Source organism: Lepidochelys kempii, chromosome 1 (assembly GCF_965140265.1).
Source record: "Lepidochelys kempii isolate rLepKem1 chromosome 1, rLepKem1.hap2, whole genome shotgun sequence".
NCBI classification, from domain to species: Eukaryota; Metazoa; Chordata; order Testudines; family Cheloniidae; genus Lepidochelys; species Lepidochelys kempii.
Window position 1 is genome coordinate 249,394,304 of NC_133256.1, and position 26,021 is coordinate 249,420,324.

Here is a 26,021-nt window from a genome sequence, read left to right on the forward strand (position 1 = left end):
GGTTAGCAGAGCACAAGCTCGAGAACTACCTTTGCCATAAGCTGTCCCATGAAGACCACAGATTCTCCAGTCAAAGTTCTGCTGGCAGATGGCATCGATATGCTTTTTACTGGTCCCATGAAATAAGAGTCTTTCACACACATCTTTTCCTCCATTAGTCTTCAGCATTTGCTCTTTCTGCCTGTAATAAAAAGCATCGTCAAAATTCCACAGTGCAGAGCCAGATTATTTTAGCCAAACAGGTTCCAATGAGGTAGGCACTCAGATTATTTGTGATGAGTGTTACAGAGTGCTCAGATTTTGCAAAATATTTTAATACTTTTTTAAATTTGAGTAATTGCACAAAAGTATGCTTTTAAAAAGGCCTGCTTTAAACAGAAACAGAAGCGAGATGCACCATGTACTCAAATATACCTGTGTAAGAATTTATAAGGCTCTAACTGTAGCCAAGAATAGAAACATTAGTCTTCCTTCCCAGCTAGTTGGATAAATATCTTGTGGGGGGGGTTGGAGGTGGAATATCCCATGTACACCTTACTGACGGAAAGCCTAGTCAGAGGGGAGTTTGAAGTCATTCTGAACACTTGCAGAAATTCCCTAAACTAGAACTGTGGAAGTTCTGTATGACGGGGTGTACCAACCCTGCACTGGGCCAACTGGGACGGACCAATCACTGTGGGCCCAGGAGGCCACGCCCTCTTTCCCCTGCTGCACATGCTGCAAGTGGAAGAGCCAGATAACAGGAGGCAGCCCAGCTCAGTCAGCGCTGGCTGTGGAGGAAGAGGGATGTGTACTGCAGGCTCCTCCAGAGGGGCCAGTGACGGTCCAAGCTGCAGAGCCCATGGACCCAGATTATGCTGCGGGCAACTTGCCAACTGTGGAGGTTGATGGGGATGCCAAGCCGCCACCAGCTGAGGAGATGCCTGGGATGCAATTTGTGGTAGGAAGTGACCCAGGGGATGTAGTAGAAGCTGATGCCAAAACCCTTAGCGGGGAAGTCCCCAGCTTCATAGGGCCCTGGGTCAGAACCTGGTGGAGTGGGAGGGACTGAGGTCCCCTACCACACCCCACAGACCAGTAGGCGTGGCTGCTGTTTGCTCTCGGTCCCAGTCCAGAGGCTCAGGGACTACGACTCTGTCCTGTCCCGCCCAGGGGCTGCAGGCTGATTGCTGTTCTGCCCTGCCCAGAGGGTCAGAATCCCACCTGCAACTGCCTACCCCAGCCAGGAGTCTCACGGGCTACTGACTGTTTGCTCGCTCAGCCCTGCCCAGGGTCCAGAGCCCACCACACTGCAATTACCTTATCTAACAGGGAAACTCGACAACTGGGTGATGGGGTGTACCAGCCCTGCCCTGGGCCAAAGGGGTGGCCCAGCTCGACAAATAGTGCCTCCCGTCACACTCTTGTCATTTGCACTTGCAGATCTCCTTCACTGGCTGCCAAACCTCAGTTCTTGTGAAATGCTACTCATGGGAGATAATGCCTCTCCCCATCTGCAAGCAGTATCTCAGGGAGATGGGCTACTCCCACAGAGGGCTCTGAATAGCCGAGTAACCGCCATCTTGCCTGAGTTCTGCCTCAGCCAGCTGCAGATCTCAGCTAAGCAGTGGTCAAGCAAGTTCTAAAAAGCAGCTGTGCAGCAGTTTACATGGCTGCATACTGGCTTCTCACACAGGATTCTGAACATAATCAATAGCAGCACGTACTAACACCATGAAAATATACCAGAGCAACATTTTACACGTACCACTGATACACTTTCCAAAGAGTCGGGTTCTGAATTCTCTGAATCTCTTGAATGACTGTTTTGGGCATTGTGCGCTGAAAGTCAGCCTGGACCTTCTTGTATTCGTCAGACGAGCTGAGAAGTTTGATCAGCTGTAAAAGAAAATATATATAAACCAATCTCCTATCTTTTACAGAGCCATCATAAACCACCACATTATTACTGCTCAAGTCCTGAATGTGGGTCAGGGGGAGAGTGGTTCCTGCTTGTATTTTACCTTAGAAACACCATGAAATCAGCTTGAGCCTTCCTACTTTTATTGGAAGATTTGTTGAGGGTTTGTTGAGTGGGGGAATATTGTGAGTTGAAGATTCAACAAAAAACTTTCTTTCTCCAATATGTCAATCACAGTAGCCAAATAGAGCTGGGGGAGGAGGAAGTCACAAAACATTTGTCAACATTTTTCCTTTTTTATTTCAAATTTTTGAAATGTGAAAAATTTCCCTCTACTAAATAGATGTTTAAAAAGCAAGACAAAAACCCCTACACAATTTAAGAAACTACCTCCTCCTCTCCATTGCTTGGCTTCATAATCAGGAACAAAAAGCCCAACCTTCCCCCCCTCTTTAGATCATCTTTAATGTCCTGCCTTAGGAACAACGTGCCTATCACCGCCTGCCAGTACACCCTACGGTGAAAACAAAATGCTGCACTCTCACCTGCTCCACCCGAGAACAGAAGTAAAATAAGTTTGCCTCACCACCCAAAGCTATCTTGTATTGCTGAATTTAGTGCTAGTGCCCAAGAATGCATGAGCCCTTGGACCACAACCAAACGGAAAAAGAAGACAGCAGAACCAAAATAAAATAAAGGCACTGAAAAGCCTTGTGGGTCTGCCTCCCCTCTTTGATTGCGGGACGTTAACCAGCTGTTGTCTCTAGGTTAATATAGTCACTGCTTCTTGATTAGGCCAAAGCCCTGAGCAATAAGGGACGTACAAGTGAGCCCTTGCACGCCTATCAAGCCCCGCTGTCTTCAGCAAAGCTCTTGCAGGTACAAAGATCCACTTTCCCCATGTCAGTGTGATAGCAGGCACAAGATTGCAATTACTAATATAGTAAGTACATCATGTAAGGGATGGTCATCTACAAGGGAACATGCAACACTGAAATGAAGGTTGGTTACCTGTAACAGGAGCTCAAGATGGCTCTGCATATTCACACACATGAAATAATGCACCACCACATGGTGCCTTGCAGTAGAACCTTCTTCTAGCAGCGTCAGCTAGAGCACTTTTACAGCACCCCCCTATCAGTATCACGGACACAGAACCTTTGACTGATCCATCAGATTCAGACAGCTCTGATGCATAGAAATCAGCACTGCTAACAGTGGCTGCTTTGCTCTTGTGCCTCATTTCCTTTGGTGTCACAACGGCTGTAATTGAAGGCACTGACGACTCCAGTTATGACACACTGATGAAATTCATCTTCCTGGAACCGGTAGTGGACATTGAAGCCAACTCCATTCCTGCAGTTGCAGAGTTCTGAAACAGCTGGAAAGCAGTATGGCACAAGGTACGGAACTGGGAAGAGTAACCGAACTGTCGCTCATTCTTTCCATGAGAACTGGGGCAGTGGTATCCGACCATGCGACCCTCGGTCCAGCCCTATACAGCCTTACAGGAGCTGCAGGGACCAGATACGGCCCCGACAGAGGATGCGGCTTCTTGGAACCCTTCAGTCTTTTGCTGCTGGGAACCACGGGTGCCAAGACTAGCCTTATGGATCTCAGATTGGAGGGATTGGATCCAGAGGGTCTGGCCTTGAGGGCTTCTTTCAGGACAAGGAGATGCAGGTGAATCGCCCTATCCTCACATGCTCTGGGAGTTAAGATCCACCCAAAAGGTGAATGTTCTTCTTCTAGGCACCACACGCAGTCATCAGATGCCATGAAGACAGCCAAGCAGGAAGCGCACCTCTTAAATCACAGCTTCTTTTGTTTCCTCAATTCCACCATAACACAGAATCAAATAAGATCACGCACTAAACTGGCCACTAACACTAACACAACAGAAGCTTCGGTTCTAAAGAGGTTCACATTGTCCAGGCCCGCAGTTGGAAGGAAATGAGGTGGTGAGGGCACTCTGCCCCTTATAAAGCCTCACCCTCAGAATGTGACAACGCCGAGGGGAGGGGCATGAGAACACTCTAGCTGATACCGGTAGAAGAAGTTCTATCAGAAATCACCATACAGTGATGCGATATCCCATAAGCGGGAATATGCCGAGTCTCTCGAAGAAGAGCCTACCTTTTAAGAAAGCTGTATGTGGTCAGACAGAAAAACTTAAGAGCTCCGTACCTGGTATCCCAATTCTGGTAAAGCTGATTTGTCCCAGTGAGCTGGAATGGATTCTTCCTGCGAATGCTCAGCATCACTGTATATTACAAGAGAGGAGGAGTTGTTGTTTTTTAAAATCATATTTAAGGGTATTACATTAGAAAGAGTTTTGCCTAATTTAGAATAAATAAAAGGTAACGCAATATATCTAAACATTTCAAAACTATCTTCAGTTCAGCATGCGTAACATATCCTGTCAAAAAAGTGTTCCAAACCTCATGTCAGTTAATTAGGAATGGAGGCCCCAAGTCATCAAAGCACTTTGGTACATATCTGACTTTAAGCATGAGAGGAGCCCTATTGATTTCAATGGGAACTATTTCCATGCTTAGAGTTGGGTATGCGCCTAAGTGCTTTGCTGAACTGGGACCTGAGCACATAAAATGACAGAAAAGCACTCAGTGTCAATTGTTGGTATGAGTTGCATCTCCAAACTGAGCTCAAACTACCAATAGTTCTGGTGTAGGTCATCAGTTCTCACACAAAGCCAATATTTAGGGGTTAAGTCTCTTTTGTTACCATTAAGCTCACTTTGCTTGGGCCTTCTGCAGTTTTGAGTCCCAGTCTCCACTAGGTGAGCTTTTATGGTTTCCCTCCTACTGAGTATAAACAATCTGCCATTACACATCCAATTCCACCTGCCTAATCAGGACTCAACCATTTGGGGGAGGGATAGCTCAGTGGTTTGAGCATTGGCCTGCTAAACCCAGGGTTGTGAGTTCCATCCTTGAGGGGGCCACTTGGGATCTGGGGCAAAAATTGGGGATTGGTCCTGCTTTGAGCAGGGGGTTGGACTAGATGACCTCCTGAGGTCCCTTCCAACTCTGGAAATATCATATATAGAATGCCAAACATAACAGGTTAGAGATAGGGGTTTCATACTGATATCAGAGCATTATGTGAAAAGACTGAAATAATGAGCATATAAGCTTCCCCCGACATGAACTCCTGTACTGCTTCAGAATACCAAAACGTTATTTTCTAGTCCCTAACAGCCACAATATCAAGTTTGTCTTCAAATCCTGCTTGAAGCCGATAGCAACAAAAGCATGATTGGGGCACCTATTATGTATGCATCACAGTGGTTAGGAAACATTTCAGCATCACAAATGCATTGTGCTTTAGTTCTCATTTACAAAAAACTAAACCATATATCACCATCATAAACTCATTTACCCAAAAGAACATGTTTAGCTAAGTTACTACACTATTTTACCTTAGGAGGTACAAATGCCCATCATCATTTTTGCACCATTTCCTAATCCTCCCAAATACTATACTCCATTATTACTTCCCATCAAGTCACTGACCTGAATCCTGCTGATGGGCTCTGCCCCTTCCTACCAGCTCCTTGTGGCCTATGCTTGCCAGATTATCAATTGACTCCAGCAATGAATGACTCCATTTAGAGTCTAACTAGAAGGTGTGAACAAAAAACCACCCACTCAACTGGATAATTATTTCCCCCCCATAGCTGTAGCTTTAAAACACTGCCATACTAGTTTTAGTTGGGACTGGACACAGATACTTAAGTAACAGTGAGAAAGGCTGTTTCTGTTACCAACGACTCAAAGGTTTATTTTGTGTGTTTTATAGGCACCAAGTACTATATATATAGAGAGAGAGAGAGAGATCTAAAGAAATCATAGAATCATAGAATATCAGGGTTGGAAGGGACCTCAGGAGGTCATCTAATCCAACCCCCTGCTCAAAGCAGGACCAATCCCCAATTAAATCATTCCAGCCAGGGCTTTGTCAAGCCTGACCTTAAAAACTTCTAAGGAAAGAGATTCTACCACCTCCCTAGGTAACGCATTCCAGTGTTTCACCACCCTCCTAGTGAAAAAGTTTTTCCTAATATCCAACCTAAACCTCCCCCACTGCAACTTGAGACCATTACTCCTTGTCCTGTCCTCTTCTATCACTGAGAATAGTCTAGAACCATCCTCTCTGGAACCACCTCTCAGGTAGCTGAAAGCAGCTATCAAATCCCCCCTCATTCTTCTCTTCTGCAGACTAAACAATCCCAGTTCCCTCAGCCTCTCCTCATAAGTCATGTGTTCCAGACCCCTAATCATTTTTGTTGCCCTTCGCTGGACTCTCTCCAATTTATCCACATCCTTCTTGTGGTGTGGGGCCCAAAACTGGACACAGTACTCCAGATGAGGCCTCACCAATGTCGAATAGAGGGGAACGATCATGTCCCTCGATCTGCTCGCTATGCCCCTACTTATACATCCCAAAATGCCATTGGCCTTCTTGGCAACAAGGGCACACTGCTGACTCATATCCAGCTTCTCGTCCACTGTCACCCCTAGGTCCTTTTCCGCAGAACTGCTGCCTAGCCATTCGGTCCCTAGTCTGTAGCTGTGCATTGGGTTCTTCCGTCCTAAGTGCAGGACCCTGCACTTATCCTTATTGAACCTCATCAGATTTCTTTTGGCCCAAACCTCCAATTTGTCTAGGTCCCTCTGTATCCTATCCCTGTCCTCCAGCGTATCTACCACTCCTCCCAGTTTAGTATCATCCGCAAATTTGCTGAGAGTGCAATCCACACCATCCTCCAGATCATTTATGAAGATATTGAACAAAACCGGCCCCAGGACCGACCCCTGGGACACTCCACTTGACACCGGCTGCCATCTAGACATGGAGCCATTGATCACTACCCGTTGAGCCCGACAATCTAGCCAACTTTCTACCCACCTTATAGTGCATTCATCCAGCCCATACTTCTTTAACTTGCTGACAAGAATACTGTGGGAGACCGTGTCAAAAGCTTTGCTAAAGTCAAGAAACAATACATCCACTGCTTTCCCTTCATCCACAGAACCAGTAATCTCATCATAGAAGGCGATTAGATTAGTCAGGCATGACCTTCCCTTGGTGAATCCATGCTGACTGTTCCTGATCACTTTCCTCTCGTGTAAGTGCTTCAGGATTGATTCTTTGAGGACCTGCTCCATGATTTTTCCGGGGACTGAGGTGAGGCTGACTGGCCTGTAGTTCCCAGGATCCTCCTTCTTCCCCTTTTTAAAGATTGGCACTACATTAGCCTTTTTCCAGTCATCCGGGACTTCCCCCGTTCGCCACGAGTTTTCAAAGATAATGGCCAATGGCTCTGCAATCACAGCCGCCAATTCCTTCAGCACTCTCGGATGCAACTCGTCCGGCCCCATGGACTTGTGCACGTCCAGCTTTTCTAAATAGTCCCTAACCACCTCTTTCTCCACAGAGGGCTGGCCATCTACTCCCCATGTTGTGATGCCCAGCGCAGCAGTCTGGGAGCTGTCCTTGTTAGTGAAGACAGAGGCAAAAAAAGCATTGAGCACATTAGCTTTTTCCACATCCTCTGTCACTAGGTTGCCTCCCTCATTCAGTAAGGGGCCCACACTTTCCTTGGCTTTCTTCTTGTTGCCAACATACCTGAAGAAACCCTTCTTGTTACTCTTGACATCTCTTGCTAGCTGCAGCTCCAGGTGCAATTTGGCCCTCCTGATTTCATTCCTACATGCCCAAGCAATATTTTTATACTCTTCCCTGGTCATATGTCCAACCTTCCACTTCTTGTAAGTTTTTTTTTATGTTTAAGATCCGCTAGGATTTCACCGTTAAGCCAAGCTGGTCGCCTGCCATATTTACTATTCTTTCAACTCATCGGGATGGTTTGTCCCTGTAACCTCAACAGGGATTCCTTGAAATACAGCCAGCTCTCCTGGACTCCTTTCCCCTTCATGTTAGTCCCCCAGGGGATCCTACCCATCCATTCCCTGAGGGAGTCGAAGTCTGCTTTCCTGAAGTCCAGGGTCCATATCCTGCTGCTTACCTTTCTTCCCTGTGTCAGTATCCTGAACTCAACCAACTCATGTGGGCTATTACATACAGAAATTAATCCTTGCTTACCTTCACATTTGTTGAATTCTATCTGAAATTGCTCTCAGTTTTCAGACACATTCCATCCTACCTCACTATTATTATAATTAACATTTATAGTGCAGTAGTGCCTAGATGTCTCAGACATTTCACGGCCCCATTGTGCCAGCTCCTTTACAGCCATATTCAACAAAAGACCCTGCCCCCAAAGAACTGACCTCTCTCCCATCTGCTTATGCAACCTTTTTCATCTTGATCCAGCCTCTTCTCAGTCAGGTAGGGTGTTCGGGACCCATAGGTACAGCCATATCTAAAACTCTTTCCACTTCACATACACTCCTCGCTTTCCCTCCAAGAGTATCAATTCCTCTTACAAATTGTCTTAAAAACACTCTTTTTACTTTTGCTTAGTACTCACACTCTCTCTGCAAGACACTGCATAGTACTGCATGAATACAAATGTAGCCACCACCTCAGAGTAGAGTAGCTGTAGTTTACCTGGTTCTCCGTTTTTCCACATCTTGCGGGGAGATGAATTTGGGTCTCCTGCAAACCTCTCTCTGTGTCTTATAGCGAAGGTTTCTCTGATTCATGGCTGAAAACACAGCACAGACAGCAAATTTCTCTTTCAACAATCTTCACGTTTGGGGCAAAATTCTCCATTAAGACACTCTGCCAAGACTGCCACCTAACGATGCCAATGTCCCACTCTTACTACATGCAGCAAACTCCCATTTGCGTCACAGACTACAGGAGCCAAGGTCTACTATGTAGATCAAATAGGAGAATTCTGACTCAAATTTTTTTTTTTAAAATAGGTTTGCTCTGAAATCTAGAGGAAATGACAGATACTTCACTTCACTTTCTAGGGCTATGGAGAGAATGGATGTATCATAGGTAGCAGTTGTGGAAGTGTCCCCACACTGTTCTGATCGTGTGCTTCAACCTTCACCTGGAAGAACCACCTCTATAGAATGGGTAGCTGCATTCTTCACACTCAGGTTTCAGCCTCTCCCTAAACGCTGTCAACAAAGGCCACAATGTGTGTGGACACCTCTCTCCCCTTACAGCTATACTTGGACCATTAACTCTTCAAATAGGGTACCAAACAGCCGTCACAGGCCACCAACTTTCATTGACTGGCAACACATGGTAGCCTGGATTTGAACCAATGACCCAGGAATGAAAGACTTCACTACAGGGACTCTAACAGCACAGTTATGCTGGCATAACCCCACAGCTCAGATGGAAGGGGCTTTTCCCCCATTGCTGCAGGAACTTAACCTCCTTGAGTGACAGTAACATTCTTCTGTCAATCTAGCTGCATCTACACTTGGGGTTAAGTCAGCACAGTTATGACTCTCAGGTATGTGGATTTTTCAGACCCTGAGCAATGCAGCTGCATTGACCTAAACTGTGTGTGTGTCTACAAGGCCTTTGTATCGCATTTACTGTCCCTAAACAAAACCCAAAAAAATCCAGGCTCCTAGATTTTTAAATATAAATAAAAACAGAAACCTTATTTTTGGAAAACAAGCCAGAATGTTATACCATTTGGGCTGTCCAGGCAAAGATGTCTGTATTTGTTCACAAAAATAAAGAGCTGGATTGAAGGAACAATCCCCACTGGTTACTCGAGTATTTCTAAGGAACTGACCTACAATAGCTTAATTTCTTGCAGAGGTAACTGGCTTTCATCTGATGCTCTTAGCACACTAAAAATACACAGATATGGCCTCTACAAGCTAAGTAACTTGCTCATGATACTTGGAAGAATGAGGATGCTTTCTAATAAATGGTCTTAAAGGAAAACTGCACCCATTCTGCATCATGCTTACGAACAATAAAGTGACTTTTTAAAAGGGTGGTCATAGTTCCCAATTTTTTATTCTATTTCTTTCTTTCTCTCTCTATTTCTTTCTTTAAAGTAGAAAGTTTCAGTTGCGTTTCCCATCCTGATCAAACTTTTATTTTTTGGCTTTCAGTTCTCAGCCTCCACTTCCTGAATGAAGAAGTGTCTAATGATGCAAGACCCAGAACTACCAAAGCTTTATGACAACACCGCAAATTCCCTCCCCACACCTTTGGAGTGCAGGAGACAATCCAGGAAGAGAAAGGAGGTACGTCAGGGAAGAGGTAATGCGGCTGTGGAATTTTTAATCCAGCAATTCTGCTCACCACATTAGCAGAGGGACACAAATTAGAACAGGCCAGAGGTCTACCCTAGACCATGCCTGGGGCCAAACCAAGCCCTGGCTGTCCCTAATACAGGGAGCTGTAAGTCACCTCCCCTTTGTCCACATGCTGGTCCAGGGCCAGCACAGTGATAAACTTTCCTTCTGGTGCCTGCATAAGGATACATGGTTTTTCAGAGTCATCCTCTTATCCAGGGCTTGTACGCTACCTGACCATGTACTGCAACTGTTGTCAAGTCATACCACCAAATGGATACTATCATCCCCAACCAGATTTTAAAAAAGGATGGGGTCTCTCTTTCAGGGAAAGAGAGAGAGAGAGAGAGAAAAAGAGGCTCCGCAGGGAAAACCCCTAGAATTGCTAAGCTTGGGGAGTAAGCTCAGAGTGAAGTTTACATTGTATTAAGTTACCAGAAAGTAGTTTAGGTAGGAGTTTTATACTCTCTTCAGAGCAGGATGGGAACTCCATGCTACTTACAGGTGTATAGACTGAGTTCCAGCATAACTTCCAGTAGGAAGTTCATGTTTCCCTTTTGCCTCTTTTTCTGGGTAGAAGGCAACAGTAGCAGAGAGTCAAGCATACACTAGTACTAGCGAGTCTGAGTGGAGCCAGATGACCAGTCCAGGTGGTTTGTGCTTCTCCAAGGGTATGGATAGCAGGTCTGGGGAAGAGGTGAGAAGGGGAGTAAATTCTCATAAGAGGGGATAATTAGTGGTCTTAGCTTCAAGTTTGAGTATCTGGTCACCTTTGAAGCACTGCTTTAAGTTCTGACATGGTTAACCCGCTACTTCATCTTTCCCAGGCAGACAGAGCCATAGTCTGGCCACTCTGCTTGCTAGCAACCTACACTCCAGCTCTTCGGGATTACAGAGCAGCCCGTTGGTGGCTGTGGGAAAGCTACTTTAAGTTAGGGTAGGCCTTAAGACTGCTCTAATTTATACTGGATGTCATGCTAGCCTCTGGAACAGGCCAGAATCAGCATGAAGTCAGGGCTTCTGTCCTTTGCCCTGCAAGAGAGATTCAGGTGTATAAAACTTCACACCTGAAACTAGATTCCTGGAGAAAGCAGCAGAGGGGGAAGTTTATTATTTGTGGCAATGGTTCCACAATAACCTCCTGGTAAAACACTAAGTAACGACTGTCTGGACTCTATGCCAAACCTATCTTCAACTAGGAAATGGATGCATGATTTAAAACAAAGACAAAAAAACATTCATCTTATTTTAAGCCCAGTTCTGGGGGGTGGCTGGCTGGCTCTAAAAGGACATTTGTGGCATTAACAGAGAAAGAGCCACATGGAAGAGATTAAGAAGTGCCCAGCCTGCCTAATAGTGATTTAACAGCGGTGGGAGCAATATGTAAATAACGTTTAAGATTTATAAACTAAAAAAAGCAAAGGCTTTCTTCTCCTTAAACCAGTAGTGAGAGAACCTGGAAACTGGTTTGCAGTCTATTCCTTAGGGCTCATTACTTTCCATAACCAGAATGAGAAATCCATGAGAAAAGACTAAGCTAGTTTTCAGGCTTCTTTACTCGTGGCTAAAGAAAAGTAAGCTTTGCTTAAGTATTCCTCTTCTAGCTGTTAACCTGTTTTTAAAAGGAAGTTGGAAGCTGGTTTACAGATTCTTCTATGATTCTTTCACACTCTTAGTGTCAAAAAACAATGCAACTTTTCACAAATCAGCTGAATCTTGCAGTGGAGGCTTTTTAATTTAAAAAAAAAATTCAGTCCAAATAGGCACATCAGTTTATTCAGGGTGTCTAGCTCTTGAATGCATTCGATTAAATGAGCTGTAGCTCACGAAAGCTTATGCTCAAATAAATGTGTTAGTCTCTAAGGTGCCACAAGTACACCTTTTCTTTTTGCGAATACAGACTAACACGGCTGCTACTCTGAAACCTAGCTCTTGTATTGAGAGCTTTAATGGATTCCCTTTTCCTTTGACCACCACAAAGTAAGATTAATATCTTAACTTCTCCTCTATTAACATAGTTTACACAACATATCTGAAAGGAAGAAAAAGAAAAAAAACCACAACGTACCTTTAAAGTTGAGTTCATATTCATGTCTCCCAGCTTTGAACTGCAATGTTGGAAGTTCTTTTGCTAGATAAGCGTGCTCCAGGTCACTGCTGTATACTGTGGAAGCATCATGATCATCATCCTGTCAGGTCAGAACCAAAAGAAGAAAGATTTTTCTTAATCTTCTCAAAATGAGAAAGTATAAGTATCTGTTCTGTGGCGGCTGTGGTCTTACAGGCCTGTGTGCTACTGCCCTTTAAAATAAGGGCCATCCACCAACAGGTAGACAGAGAAACCTTCCCCAACTCCCAAGATGGAGATGGGAATGGGGAGCGGGAGAGTGTGCTGCTTAATCTGGAATGTCAAGAAACACTGAAGGAAAGAGAAGGTTACATTTCAAGCAATGAAAACAGGTGGAAATACCTGGCACCTATTTCAGACAACGCACTGAACAGACGTCAGTCAGTCATGACTTCGTCGCTTCTGACTGCTCTGTATCTGGGCCATTGAACCTAAAAGTTAAAGTCTCCATATCCCATTATTAATCCTCTGAGCCCAAATTTGATCAAAAGACTATTAAAATAAAAAAGACAGCCCATAGAGCTTCCGATAGTTTCCACAGATTTAATGCAATCAGGTTGGGGAGCTGCCTTTCATCTACACACTTACTTCTGTTCCATATTCACGCCACACACCATATTCATCCTTCCAGTACCAGAGCCAATCTGTTGTAAGAATGAAGTGAGGGGGTTTGGTCACGGATGATGCTGTGGAGAGGCGCCTAACTTTGGCAGAGCCACAGGTCATATTCTGAAAATATATATACTGCAAGCCACTGTATGAAAACCTGTGTGAGAGGGCCAAAGGGTTTAAAAAGAAAGAAAAAGTTAGCATCAGTCAGTTGAGCCTACTTGTAACTTCTGAGTCATAGATCCATAAACATAATGCAAAATATTATGCCCAGTGTCAAAGTAATGTAAGTGCCCCCCAGGGTGAAGTGTAAAGTTATGATTCCTACAACAATCACTATTCACCCCTTACACCGCCCATACATGCGTATTATTTTGTATTGTATATGGTGCCAAAGTTTAAGACACAATATTGTAAATCTATATGAAATCATATCTTATAGAGATCAGAGTCATGATATAGTGGTTCTTGAGTCAGACATAAAATGTGCATGTGTAAACGTCACACACACTTCTGCTAATTCCTTATATTCTGACCTGGAACACCTCTTGTCTTTTGATCCCCCTAAAGCAGGAACAGAAGACTGCGGATATTGCAGTGATTTTGTGATATGAATTAATGGATAAGACCCTCAAAACTCAATTTCACTTATAGCTTAAGTCAGGCTTTGAATAGGCTTTGATCCAACATAAGCATGGGCTAATCAACAGATATGTTCATCAGCTGCTCCAATCCTCTCGTTATTATTTCCAGTGCATAGTGGCCACTAGCCACAGACATGCAACTTGGGAAACAGAACTTCAACAGTTTCTTCCAAAAGCTCATCATCACTACAGACGCCAGAGACTCTCTTGGCTGTTAGTAGCAGCAGTAGTGCTGTTCTTTTTTCAGGCCATGAGACATTAGAAGCCGAGACCAGGTAGAATGTGAGACCTTTTTAAGTAAGTGGCCCATATACATATTCCAGTACATTATACCATATATTGGCATGAGTTGGGGATGTAAAAGGTTAACCGGTTAGCATTAGGCTTACTGTTAACTGACCGCAACCATTAACTCCCAGCCCTGGCCGCCCCATGCCAGCCGGAGCGACCTCAGCCCCGGCCGCCCCGCGCCAACTGGAGGGACCCCAGCCCCGGCCGCCCCGCGCCGGCCGGAGGGACCTTGGTTAACCATTTAGCTTTTTAAATGATATTTACATCCCTAGTATGAGTCTCCTCCAATATCTTCTTTGCACTACCATAGCAATTCTAAAGCTTTCTGAAGTTATTCCCACCTTTGCAATTGCTACTTATGCCCCTCAGCTGTCTCTCTCTCTCAGCTCTAATCCTCCCACATCTCCTACCTGCAAGGACTCCTTGCTGGAATGAGAGAAGAGTCATGCACTACCTCAATATGATACTACAATGGTAAAGGAGAAGCACTCTGTCATAAAGGCAGGGATGAATCAGGACAACAGCTAGTCAAAACAGGACAAATTTTCAAGAATATTTTAGTCTAAATTATTTTCTTCAAAAGTTTTCCCATAATCTCCATTGTAAATAATCCCTTTTTGCAATAGTGCAGAACAACAAACAAGTGAGCTAGCCACTCAGATCTATAGCATAACCCATAAACGCCCAAGATGGATCCCAGGCTACAACAAACAACCAGGGAGTTAGATCTGTCAGCTGGTGTAAATCAGCTAAATCCCATTGATTCACTAAATAAAATGAAGCAGTTTAGGTATCAGCTTTAATGGAGCTGTGTCAATTTATGCCAGCTAAGGATCTAGATCAGTATTTCACTTTTAGAAGGAAAACCATAAACATTAGTAAATTACTAACAGTTTATACCTGTTATTACTGGGGTCACAATATGCCTTTTCAATTTTCTCCATATCCTTCAAGTCCTTCCACAGGGCACCTTCCAAGATCTGCCATCTATATGGCAAATGAAAATGAACTCTGATACACTTATCTAAAAAAAGGTAAAAATGAAATGAAGCTGTATTAGTTCTATGGCCTAACACAAGATGATTTTTCTGGGTCTGTGTATTGGAATCTAATGCTTGTGAAGGTTCCAGGTACACAGCACTAGAAAGCGTCCACCTACTGAATAGGTACAGCACAGACATCTCAATGCAAGCTTCCATACACTGGCCAACAAAAGTGATTCAGTTGTGACCAGGAGGGACCCCCTGCTGTAGTCCCACCGCATTCTTTGCTTGTGTTGAAAAAATACTATTAAGGATGGAATTGCGGTGGCGGTGATGGGTGTGTGTTTGCTTTAAATCTATAAGGTCATATGTTACTATGAACTAAAATCCCCTCAATGGATTAAATAAATATTTTTTCCAACCAAATAGATTACACTGGTGACCTTGTTGACAATGAGAGTGGGAGACCCAGTTAGATTCCCGGAGTTAATATCTGTCGCTCCCCAAGCTGATGCTGTTCGAACAGTCCAGTCCTCTTTCCACTGTGATGCTGGCAGACCAGGTGCCAGCTCCTGCCAAAACCACTAACTCTCAACTGAACACCAACAAATACCATGCTGGAACCTGTGTGTTAATATTCTTAAAATAGGTATTAGATTTATAAAAATGTGTTTAGTGTTTAGACTTTATGAAATGCTTGTATGTATTAATGTCACTGACAACATCTGCACCCCATGTTATAAGGTGATATTACAGAGGATTGCGATGCAAATACTTAATTGTGTAAGTCAGTCAGTTATCAAACAGAAAAGAAACATTAATTAATGTAAAATTCTGGCTTTCTACAGAAGGTATTAGAACCTGCTGTCAAGAAGGCCCACTGAAACCAAATGAGCCATTGTGAAACATCAAAGACTCTGTTAATTGCATTCCTCCCCCCACCAAATGAAGAGGAGATCCAAGTGTGTACTCATCCCATCAGTTTGAACTCTGGGGGGGAGGAAGTCCCTAACAAGAAGAAACAGTAACTATGTTATTTGGATTTTAGGAGGGCAAGATTTCTAAGCATAAGCAAGGGATCCCCAGCTGCTTAGCTTGGGGAAGCACTAAATGACATACAGAGCTTGAATATTAGAAACAGCTTCTATCATCTTTTGGAACCTAAGATTGTAATCCATTTGTGTACTTACATTTACCTGCTTTAACCTTGTAAATTACTCTCTTATTTCCTCTTCCTAGTTAATAAGTCTTTAGATAAATTATTATAGATTAGCTACAAGCGTCACTGGTTTGAGTTCTCTAATGAAACTGACCCTGGAGTAAGTGACTAGTCCTTTTGGACTGGGAGTAACCTGAATATTGTTTCAGAGTAGCAGCCGTGTTAGTCTGTATCCTCAAAGGGACGAGCTATCACAAAGATAAACTCACCTGGGTGGCAAGACAGATTGGAGTACCCAAGGAGACAGTCTGCGACTCTATGTTAACGCTGTTTTAGTGCCTGAGGAGTTCACACTTGATAATTGGTTGGTGAAATCTAAGTATAGAACTCACAACTAGTTTGTGGTTTGTGCCCTGCTTCTGCACAGTCTGCCCCAGACTGCACTCACATTCAAGCCACTGCAGGACAGCTACCACTGTCCCTCTTGACAATATAGGCATTTTGTGACTGAGACAGGGCTCATACTAAGAAGTGTAGATATGCACAGCTACTGAGTTAACATAAAACTCCTCACCAGGAAGAGTAAAGACCAAAAAAAAGTTTGTATGCACGAAGTTCAAGCTGTTTTTCATTCTAGAGCAACAGGCAGAGGACCTTGAACAGCAGCTGAAGTCAAAGAAACCACACTGCACAAAATTATGAAAAAAGAGGCACCATCAGCAGAGAGGCAGCAGGCTGAGACCATGAGCAGGGAAAAGGATGAAAGGTGAACATGGCAACGAGGAATAGAAACAGAGAAGGAGACATGCAACCACACACAGACAGCAGCAACAGCTACTTCACCCTGACAAGTTGGAGGATGCTCGGAATGAGAGGAGGCTGAGGTCAGATAACAGTTCAAACAGCCTTAAAGAGACAAGGGGCATGTCTTCACTGGCAGCACTTTAACGTGGCTGTGTAGTTGCAGCACCAGCCCTGGGAGAGAGCTCTCCCTGCACTATTAAAAAAACAACAAACACCTCCATGAGAGGCGTAGCTCCCAATGCTGGTGCACTGTCTACACTGGCACTTTACAGCACTGTGGGGGGGGGGGGGGAATTCACACCCCCTGAGCAAGAAAGTTGCAGCGCTGTAAAGTGCCAGTGTGTAGACAAGCTCAAGTACTGAAAGGGAGCAAGACTATCCTGTGTCCCTAAGACACTAGATCTGATCAGTACAGCAATTCCTACATTCCATCTAATCTAGTATCCAGCCTCTGACAGTGCCACTGCTTCAGAGGAAGGTGTAAGAACCCTGCTGTAGGCAGATATGGGATAATATGCTTCATCCCCACGTCACCACATTAGATATAGGAATGAGATATAATTAGAGACTGCATAAGCCCTGAAACTTGAGGTTTAATATCCCTTCCAAAATGTATTAGCAATAATCATGACAACTCTTGATACTCTTGTTATCCGTATAAATGTCCAATCCCTTTTTGAATCTTGCTAAGCTCCTAGTCTCAATGACTTTCTGTAGCAACAGGTTTCACAGTGTAAAGTACACACTGTGGAAAAATATTTCTTTTATCAGTTTTGCCACTTTTTAATTTAATTAAAAATCTCTTTGTTCTTGTGTTATGCAACAGGAGAACACAAGCTCCCAATCTACCTTCTCTAGACCATACTAACCCTAGTCTATACTGTTTGCTAATTTTATCATGTCACCTCTTTAAGAAAAGGCAATTCAATCTTTTCAGTTACTCTTCATGAAAGTTTTCCCATGCCCTTGATCATTCTTGTTGCCTTTTTCAGAACTCCCTTTGACTTTCCCGTATCTTTTTTTAAGATGGGATGGCCAGTACCATACCCAGTATTCCAGATGAGGCCACACAATTGATATGAGGCATTATAATGTTCCCGTGTTATTCTCCATTCCATCCTAACAGTGTTTGTTTTCTGATGGCAGCTGTGCATCAATCAGAGATCTACAGTGAGCTGTCTACAGTGAGACCCAGGTTCCTACCCGGAGCTAATACAGTTAATTCAGAACCTTGAAAAGTATGCTAGTAGTTTAAAAGTTTTCCCTCCAATGTGCGTTAACTTTCATTTATTGACACTCAACTTTAATTGCCACCTCATCGTCCATTGACCTAGCTTAGTTAGGTCTTTCCGAAGTTCCTCAATCCCTCCTGGTCTTGACTAATCTAAGGCCATGTCTAACACTACACAATTATTTTGACCTAACTTATGCCAGCATACAGCCACCAGTTATTATATTGCTTGTGTTCACGTGCACGTGGCTCCTTGTATTGGTGGTACGTGTCCACACTAGGAGCGCTTGTATTGATTGTACTGTCAGTGTGGGGCATTGTGGGACGGCTTCTGAAAGCCAACAACAGTCAACATAAGCAACAGTGTCTAAACTGACACTGCGTCGACCTAATTACACTAACCGTGGTTCTACGCCATTGTGGAGGTGTTACTAAATCGGCGTAGAGAGGCACTTATATCAGCGGGAGCCAAATTTAAGTGTAGACACTTCCACCCTTAGGTTGACGCATGGCAGCTTACATTGACCTAACCATGTAGTGTAGACCAGGCCTAAACAACTTGTGTCATATGCAAATTCTGCTACTTTGCTCCCTTTTCCAGAGCATTCATAAATATATTAAATTCTGTACCCGGTACATAGCCTTGAGGTATCTCAGTGTTAACCTTTTGCCAGGATGAAAGCTGACTATTTAATCATACTCGGTTTTCTAACTCCTAGCTAGTTTTTGATCCATGGCAATACTTTGCCTCTCACCCCATGACGATTTTGCTTCTTTAGTAGTGTTTTGTGAGGGACCTTGTCAAAGGCCTTTTGAACAGCTAAAAAAATTGCCAGCTACTGGATATAGGTGTAGTTTGACACATTCAAAGAATTCTATTAGATTAGTGAGATACCATTTTCCTTTGCAGAAAACAGATCATCATGTAATGATCCTCCAGGTGTTTGAGTCACCTGTTTTAAAATTATCATTTCAACCAGTTAGCTGGGTACAGATGTAAGATTTATTGGCCTGGAATTCCACATATCACCCCTAGCATCTTCTCTGAAATACAGATACAACATTTGCTACCTTTCAGTCCTCTGGAACAGTAGCTTTTTAGAAAATGAGACTATACTTCATACTTAAGGGCCTTCAGAACTCTTGGGTACATACTAGACAGGTCTGATTACTACTAAATCTAAAATCTACTATGTTAAGCCTGTTGCCAACACCATCTGTGATAAGAAGTACTGTCTGGTGTTTTCTGGTTACCAGAACACGCAATACGACAAGAGAAAGGATACATGGCAGCAGGTGGTGGAACTGTCACAGAGACTCCACATTGTTGTAACAGTGACGTAAATGAAGGGAGAGTCAACAGAATCAAGGGCAACCTTAGGGATCTGGAAAGAGAATCCGCGTGGGTTTGCCCCAAACTGATGTTCTCAAGAGATTCTTTCTGTGTCAAGCAGAAGTAAAGGGGGAAAAAAAGACCAATACTAGAAACAAAATGAGGGCTGCATAGATGGTAAAGGAAGAAGGGTCACGACTTCATGGAGCAGTGCTGTTTCAGCCTTCGTAGATGGAGGAAGAGACTAGCAACAATGGCCTTGTGGCAAAGTGTACAGCCTAGGGACGGTGGGGAGAAAGGAAAAAGGTCTTATTTGGAAGTGAAGACCAGCTTCCAGTCATTTTTACTGAGTAAAATCATTATACAGGCTATACCATAGGACTATTTGGTAACTAATTAAAAACAAAACAAAAAACCGACCCACACACATTCTAAGATAAAGGAAAAATTAATGCGACTTGCTAGTATCATGACGACTTACCTTGAAAGCTACAACTTTTCCTTATGTAGTACAAGCAGATCTCGTCTAATTCTTCATTACTCTTTGTATTCAGGGATACCTGACTAAGACTGTCTCTTCTTGCTACAAAGGAAGAAACAAGAGGTGTCATTTATAAATAGCTCTTGTATGCTTAGTTTCAACAAGTTCTCCCAAAAAAATGCACTTATGTTTAGAGAAGACACACATGAAGAGACTTTGTAACTACACGACTCTGATCCAATTCCAAGAAGACTGAAGGTGAAGCCTCCCCACAACAAAAATAGATTCAGGCACATAGTTACTACATATAACAAAAAGTCATAACATACTTACATTTTACAGCATAGATGGGGTTTAACTATGTTCCATAACAAAACTAAAGCCTTTGTCATTTTGTCCAAGCCATTAGTCCAATTACATAAGCCTGTTCTTTGTTTTGTAATATAGACAGTCCCTAATTTGGTCCAACTTACATTTTTAGATCCTGAGCATGTAAATGATACCTAACTTAGATTCCCTTACAGATGTAACTTAGATACCTTTACTCATCACTAAGGCTGCAATTCTTTCATGGAGGTCACGGATTCCGTGACTTTCCACGACCCCCGGGACTTCTGCAACAGCTGGTGCAGCTGACTTCAGGGCCACCCAAGCAGCTGGCCCTGGGGCCACCTGTTCCGGTGGTCCCCAGGGCCAGCCGCACCAGCTGCTGCTGGAGTGACCCAGGGCCACCTGCTCCAACAGTCCCTGGGGCCAGCCACTGCTCGGGAGGCCCCAGGGACTGCCGGTGCAGCTGGTCCCACAGACTGCCGAAGCAGTAGTCCAGGGGAGAGCCCGGAGCAGCAGGGCCTCAGAAGTAGAGATTTAGTCAGGGGTATTTTTGGTAAAAGTCATGAACAGGTCACGGACTATGAATTTTTATTTATTGCCTATAACTTAGCCTTCCCATCACCTCTGAATTTGACTTCTGGGTCTCTATTTAGTTTCTTGAATTCAGTTTTTAGGTGTATTGTAACAATACAATACAAGAACAGAATCAAACAGACAGTGAAATGAAGGCAGAGAGATGTTAAATGACTTGACCAAGGTTACACAGACAGTCAATGGCACATCTGGAAACAGAACCCAGAAAGCTTGCCTCCTAGTCCCCTTCTCCAGACTTAGTCAGATCAGTTACAGAATATCATGAATCAGACTTGCTTGGCTTACTAAGAAAGATATCTACATCACCCCAACCAGTGGAGTAACAGCCTTATTGTTTCAAAACACACAAGTTATGTAGGTATCCCAGACACCTATTCACCTTGCCACCTTTTAACACAGAGTCTACAATTTAGAACTGCCGTGGTTCCAAAGGTACACAAGAGAGCTGAGTGATCAGATGGCAGTTACACATTCTGTTTTTCTACTGTGCAGTCCTTTAATTAATTTAGCATAGTTTAAAAATGTAAGCGGAAAAGGAATAGAAAACATTAAAGCTATTAGAAGCAATTAGGACACTGCTTTCCATGGCTTCTCATGCTAGACAACCTAGATAAGAGAAAGGTGGAGAAGTATATAAAATCTCACACACACACACACAAAAAGCCTGCCCTTCCTTTAATGCGTTCTCTCTCTGCTTAACCCACTTCCACCAGAACTATAATAAAGAATCCCTTTCTTCCCATTTCCAGTCCTACTCTTCTGTTCTATAGAAGTTTTTAATACCACACTCATCACCACAGTATCTGAACGCTGACCATAAAGCAATGTGACTACACTTCTGTCACATGTTTGTCCTCTCATCCTCTCCCCAAAGAGAGAAGCACATGCAATGGAGTTTCTTGTTTTGGCACTGTGTGACGTTTTCTTTTTTGTTTAATATATACATATACCTGTTACTCTGTGTTTATGTTAGAGAAGGAAAGGTCAAAGAACTTCACCTTGTACTTGGAGTGGAAAGTGGTGAGGTTTGTGATGGTCCTTACTTCCTAGAGAAGAATTTGACAAGGGGGATGTTTATAAAGAGAGAGAAGGTCCCTCACCTGGTAGCAGGGTTGCCAACCCTCCAGGATTGTCCTGGAGTCTCCAGGAATTCAAGGTTATGTCATGTGATGAAACCTCCAGGAATACGTCCAACCAAATTGGCAACCCCTAATAAGAACTAGAGCTAAGTCTCAATTTCAGTTTCCCCTATCTAGCAGAGATCTGTGCTAATGCTAGGCTCACTGTCATCTCCTTCCCTTATGTTTTAAAAAGAATTAAGTGTTTTACCTTTGCATGGTGAAGAAGCGCCATTTTTGATGTCATACATGTTCCTGAAGATAGAAGGCAGTTTGGCAATCAGGTTCGGGCTCATTCCCCGCCTCTCCAGTTTTTCATAACACTCCAGATTTAAAATGTCATGTGATCGCTTGCAACTACTGCCAAATCTGCACTCTCCTTGCAAGTAGTACTGGCATATATGGAGTTTGGTGCAGATCTTCTTGAAGGTACAAGACCCATAGAGTCCATCACCTTTGTTATAATGCATGCATACCTGGGAAAGAGAAAAAACAACAACTCGAGGGCAAGTAGTAGATTTTGGCCACTTTCTTGCTCATACACACTCAAAACAAAAACAAAAAGCCATGAAGAAATGTATAAGGGTTTTTCTGCACCACGGCTACTGTTTAGAACAGTGGGGCCCAACTTATTACACAGGAGGGCCACGTAAACTAAGTATAACCTTGTGTGGGCCAAACAGATTCTACATATTTTAATAAGATTTAAAGTCGCCTGTATTGATTTATATTTTAAATTCAGCTTGTTTTGTATGTATTTAGATAAATAGACAATACTGTACATAGATACATTCTACACCCTTGTGTAAACTAAAATGATGTAAACATGATGACAAAATACTAATGAATTGGCTATTAGTATATTGTGTTGAAGCAGGCCACAGGCCTTATGAAATGCTCTGGTTGGGTACCCCTGGTTTAGAATGGGCTTTTGGGCAGACTCAAACATCTGCAACAAACTCATTTAGGCCCACTTCGATGATGGCAAATTGAATTTTACTCTAACTCGTACACATTTGGCATGGTTGAGTTGCTCTTTCTGTAAGAACGTCAACTCTTTAGGTTGCTAATTTTGCTGTGTTTGATTTCTCATCTTTAGTGTTTTAAGAAGATAGGTTTTGAATTTAAATTTCCTTGTAAATTCTAGTCATGCAAGTTGAGACCATTTGAGTTTCTCTTTTGTTAATCCTTTCTGAACAGGTAACACCCAGTACTACAGATTTATATTATGGATGATTAAATACTAAAGAACAGAAAGATTTATAGAAAGTCAATACAAAAAATCATTGTATAAATTACATTAGAACATTTTTAAAAGATAAAAGAGCTATTAAATTAGCATGTCTAGTTTCTTGAAAGCCATTAGTCCTGTGTGTTTGGGATTTATTTTTTATTCTGAATGAACCTGGGTCTCATGAAAAGCTAGTTTCTACCATCTAGCTCTGCTAATGCACTTCAGTCTTAAATCATAACACTTCTGATATTCCAGACTCAATTTCTGATAAAGCTCGGTCAATACACTTCAATCTGATCTGCAATATCCATTAAAAAAAAAAATTAGAACAGCAGGGGTGTTGCAGGTCAGTAATGAGGTACCGCGCCTGAGCCATGAAGGAAATATGTAAAAAACAAGACACTGATCCTGCAAATGCTTCCGCACATGGTTGATTTTACTTCAGTAAAATTACTCTCAGTAATAAAGTTAACTACAATTACAAATGTTGCAGGATCAGGGCCTACACACCTCACCATCACAGTGTGTGCCAGTGCCATTATTCTTTCTTTTCATGATACTAGTTGCAAAGGGCATAATATATTGCACTCACCTCAGGCAAGAGCGAAGAATCATTTTGAAGCAAGAGCTGGCGCAACTCATCATCATTTAAGTTTTGAAGCCCATGTATTTTTAGGACACGGAGGTTATGCTCTGACTGAAAGTTATGAACAAACTTGCACTCTTTCCTACAGGTTAAGAAAACCAGACATAAAGGAGGATACGTAACCAGATTACATGGTAGTTACACTCCAGGATGAAAAAGCAGGAATAAGGGTTTATATTTCTAGCTCTCCTATCACAAGTACACTACTAAACTTGAGCAGCATAAAATATTCACAATCAGTATATAAGTGATTATTTGTATGATGCATTAGTCTTTGTGGATCTCCATGATTCTAAGTAGTCTGCCTATAAGGGATCTTGTGAACTATGTAATCACATAATTGAAGATTACTTTTAAATTCCTGCATGTTTGTGCTTGTGTCCCCCACTTTTCCCCCATTTAAATCAACCCTCTAATCCTCGTGGTCGCAAAGAAAGTCTTCAAATTTGAACAGAGGTCTTGTCTGTAGTAGACAATTTTACTGTGTTAGTAACATTTGTTCTTCCTTAATAGACTGAAATGCATTCTGCATACACACACATATGCTGCAACCATCAGGGTCTTTAGGTAAGGTTGCAGACAGATCTCGAATTCTCAGGGTTAAACAAAAAGTCAGCCTGAATCACTCTGGGGTAAATTATTTGTGAGCTAGTATCTAGGAGCTGTAAGCACAAGCCTTTAAAAGTGACCTCCTACCAGAAGGGTGTGTGGGAAAAAATGGAACTGCTCTGTAATACTGTATGTTGACCTGGGTTATTGGGATGTTTACTGTATGAACATAGAGCCTCCCTTTTATACTAAGCAATATGGAAAAACAAGCAGGAAGGACACAATGGCTCATGATAAAAAAAAGAAAGACGACGCACAGGGGCCAGGGCCGTCCTCACCCGTACGCAGCTGCGTAGAGCACCAGGAAATTTGGGGCACCAAATTTCCTGGTGCCCTGGGCAGCTGCGTGCTGCTCCCGCCCCTGCTCTAGCTCTTCCTGCCCCCGCCCTGCCCCCACTCCCCTGAGGAGTTCAGCAGGGCTAGGCCTGCACTCACTGGCGGCGGGAAGTGCAGTGACCCCGCCCCCAGCCGCGCCGCTGGTGGGTGGTTCCTCTCTGCCCCCCTAGCCAGCCCCCCACCCCTGCGGAGGCCTGGGGCCAGCCCCCTCTGCTCATGCATAGGGCCCCAGAATTGCTAGGGACGGCCCTGACAGGGGCTAAACCCAGCACCACTGATACACAGGATACTGTAGCCAGGGACCAGACTAGGAGTGAGAGAACTGCAAAATTCCACCCCACGAGCGGTAAAGGCATGAGGCTGGACACCTGAGGTAGATGCACTCACAGACACAGAGGGGCCAGAAGTACAACTAGCACTGCAATTGCCATAGGGGAAGTATAATGAGCAGAGTTTCCAGCTCCACAGCTTCCTTAGCCATAAGCCATTTGCAAATGGGGGTGCCATTCTGACCACAGTCTAACTCATCAGAGACAAATTTAAGGATGGGTGTATATGACTGAGAGGAGGTCTTCTCCCCCCAAACTTAATCAACGCTCATGCCCTTCCCACACATCTTGTCCCCTTATAACCTTACTCTCTCTAGGGCCCTACCTAGAGTCCTACATCACTTCTTCGCTCTCTTCAACATGTAGGAAAATGGGCAACAATTTAGGCTGAACACAACTGAGAAGAAGAGACGGAAAGGGGCGAGAGAGGCACACCTCTTCAAAGGGGTATAAGACATCAGGTCTCTGCAAGAACACACATGTAGAGGAGGAAACATGCTTATTTTAAAAACTGGAGCAGGTGAGAGGAGCTTTCCCCTGGCCAGCAGGGATTTCAAAGGGGTTTACCCTTCCCTTTATATTTATGACAGATGCGCTGAGACCACTACATGCATCACCGAGCAAACAGGAAGGAATGTACAGGGTGGGGCTCACGGTTGGTCACCTGAGGGCAGGGCAGTAGAGTTCAAACTGATGACCCGAGAGAGAGGTGGGAACAGGCATTGTGGGACACCTCCTGGAGGCCAATTGCAGCGCTGTAATCGCCACCGTGTCTACACTGGCACCACAACACACAAAGCTGTACATCTCTGGTTTTTTTAGAGCAATACAACTGCACAGTTTCTGTGCACTAGGTGGCTTGGCAGCGTGTACACCTCGGGAGTTACAGCACAGAAAGCTGCTTTACTGCACAGAAACTTGCTGGTGTACACAGGGCTTAAGTCTGAGAATCTCCTCAGAGCATCACAGCTAAATACAACGTGGAAGAGATT

General features: G+C 43.5%; 1 protein-coding gene across 1 annotated transcript in view; it reads right to left on the bottom strand.

Moving 5' to 3' along the window:
• PARP12 (poly(ADP-ribose) polymerase family member 12) overlaps positions 1-26,021 on the bottom strand; it is a 31,259-nt gene that overhangs the window by 3,849 nt on the left and 1,389 nt on the right. The window contains exons 2-11 of the mRNA XM_073323012.1: positions 23,702-23,837; positions 22,087-22,351; positions 19,834-19,935; positions 14,743-14,866; positions 12,887-13,064; positions 12,239-12,359; positions 8,498-8,594; positions 4,088-4,163; positions 1,748-1,878; positions 30-181 (exon numbers count right to left, since the gene is read on the bottom strand). Coding sequence (XP_073179113.1) covers positions 30-181; positions 1,748-1,878; positions 4,088-4,163; positions 8,498-8,594; positions 12,239-12,359; positions 12,887-13,064; positions 14,743-14,866; positions 19,834-19,935; positions 22,087-22,351; positions 23,702-23,837 — 1,382 coding nt within the window. The remainder of the gene's footprint in view (positions 1-29; positions 182-1,747; positions 1,879-4,087; positions 4,164-8,497; positions 8,595-12,238; positions 12,360-12,886; positions 13,065-14,742; positions 14,867-19,833; positions 19,936-22,086; positions 22,352-23,701; positions 23,838-26,021) is intronic.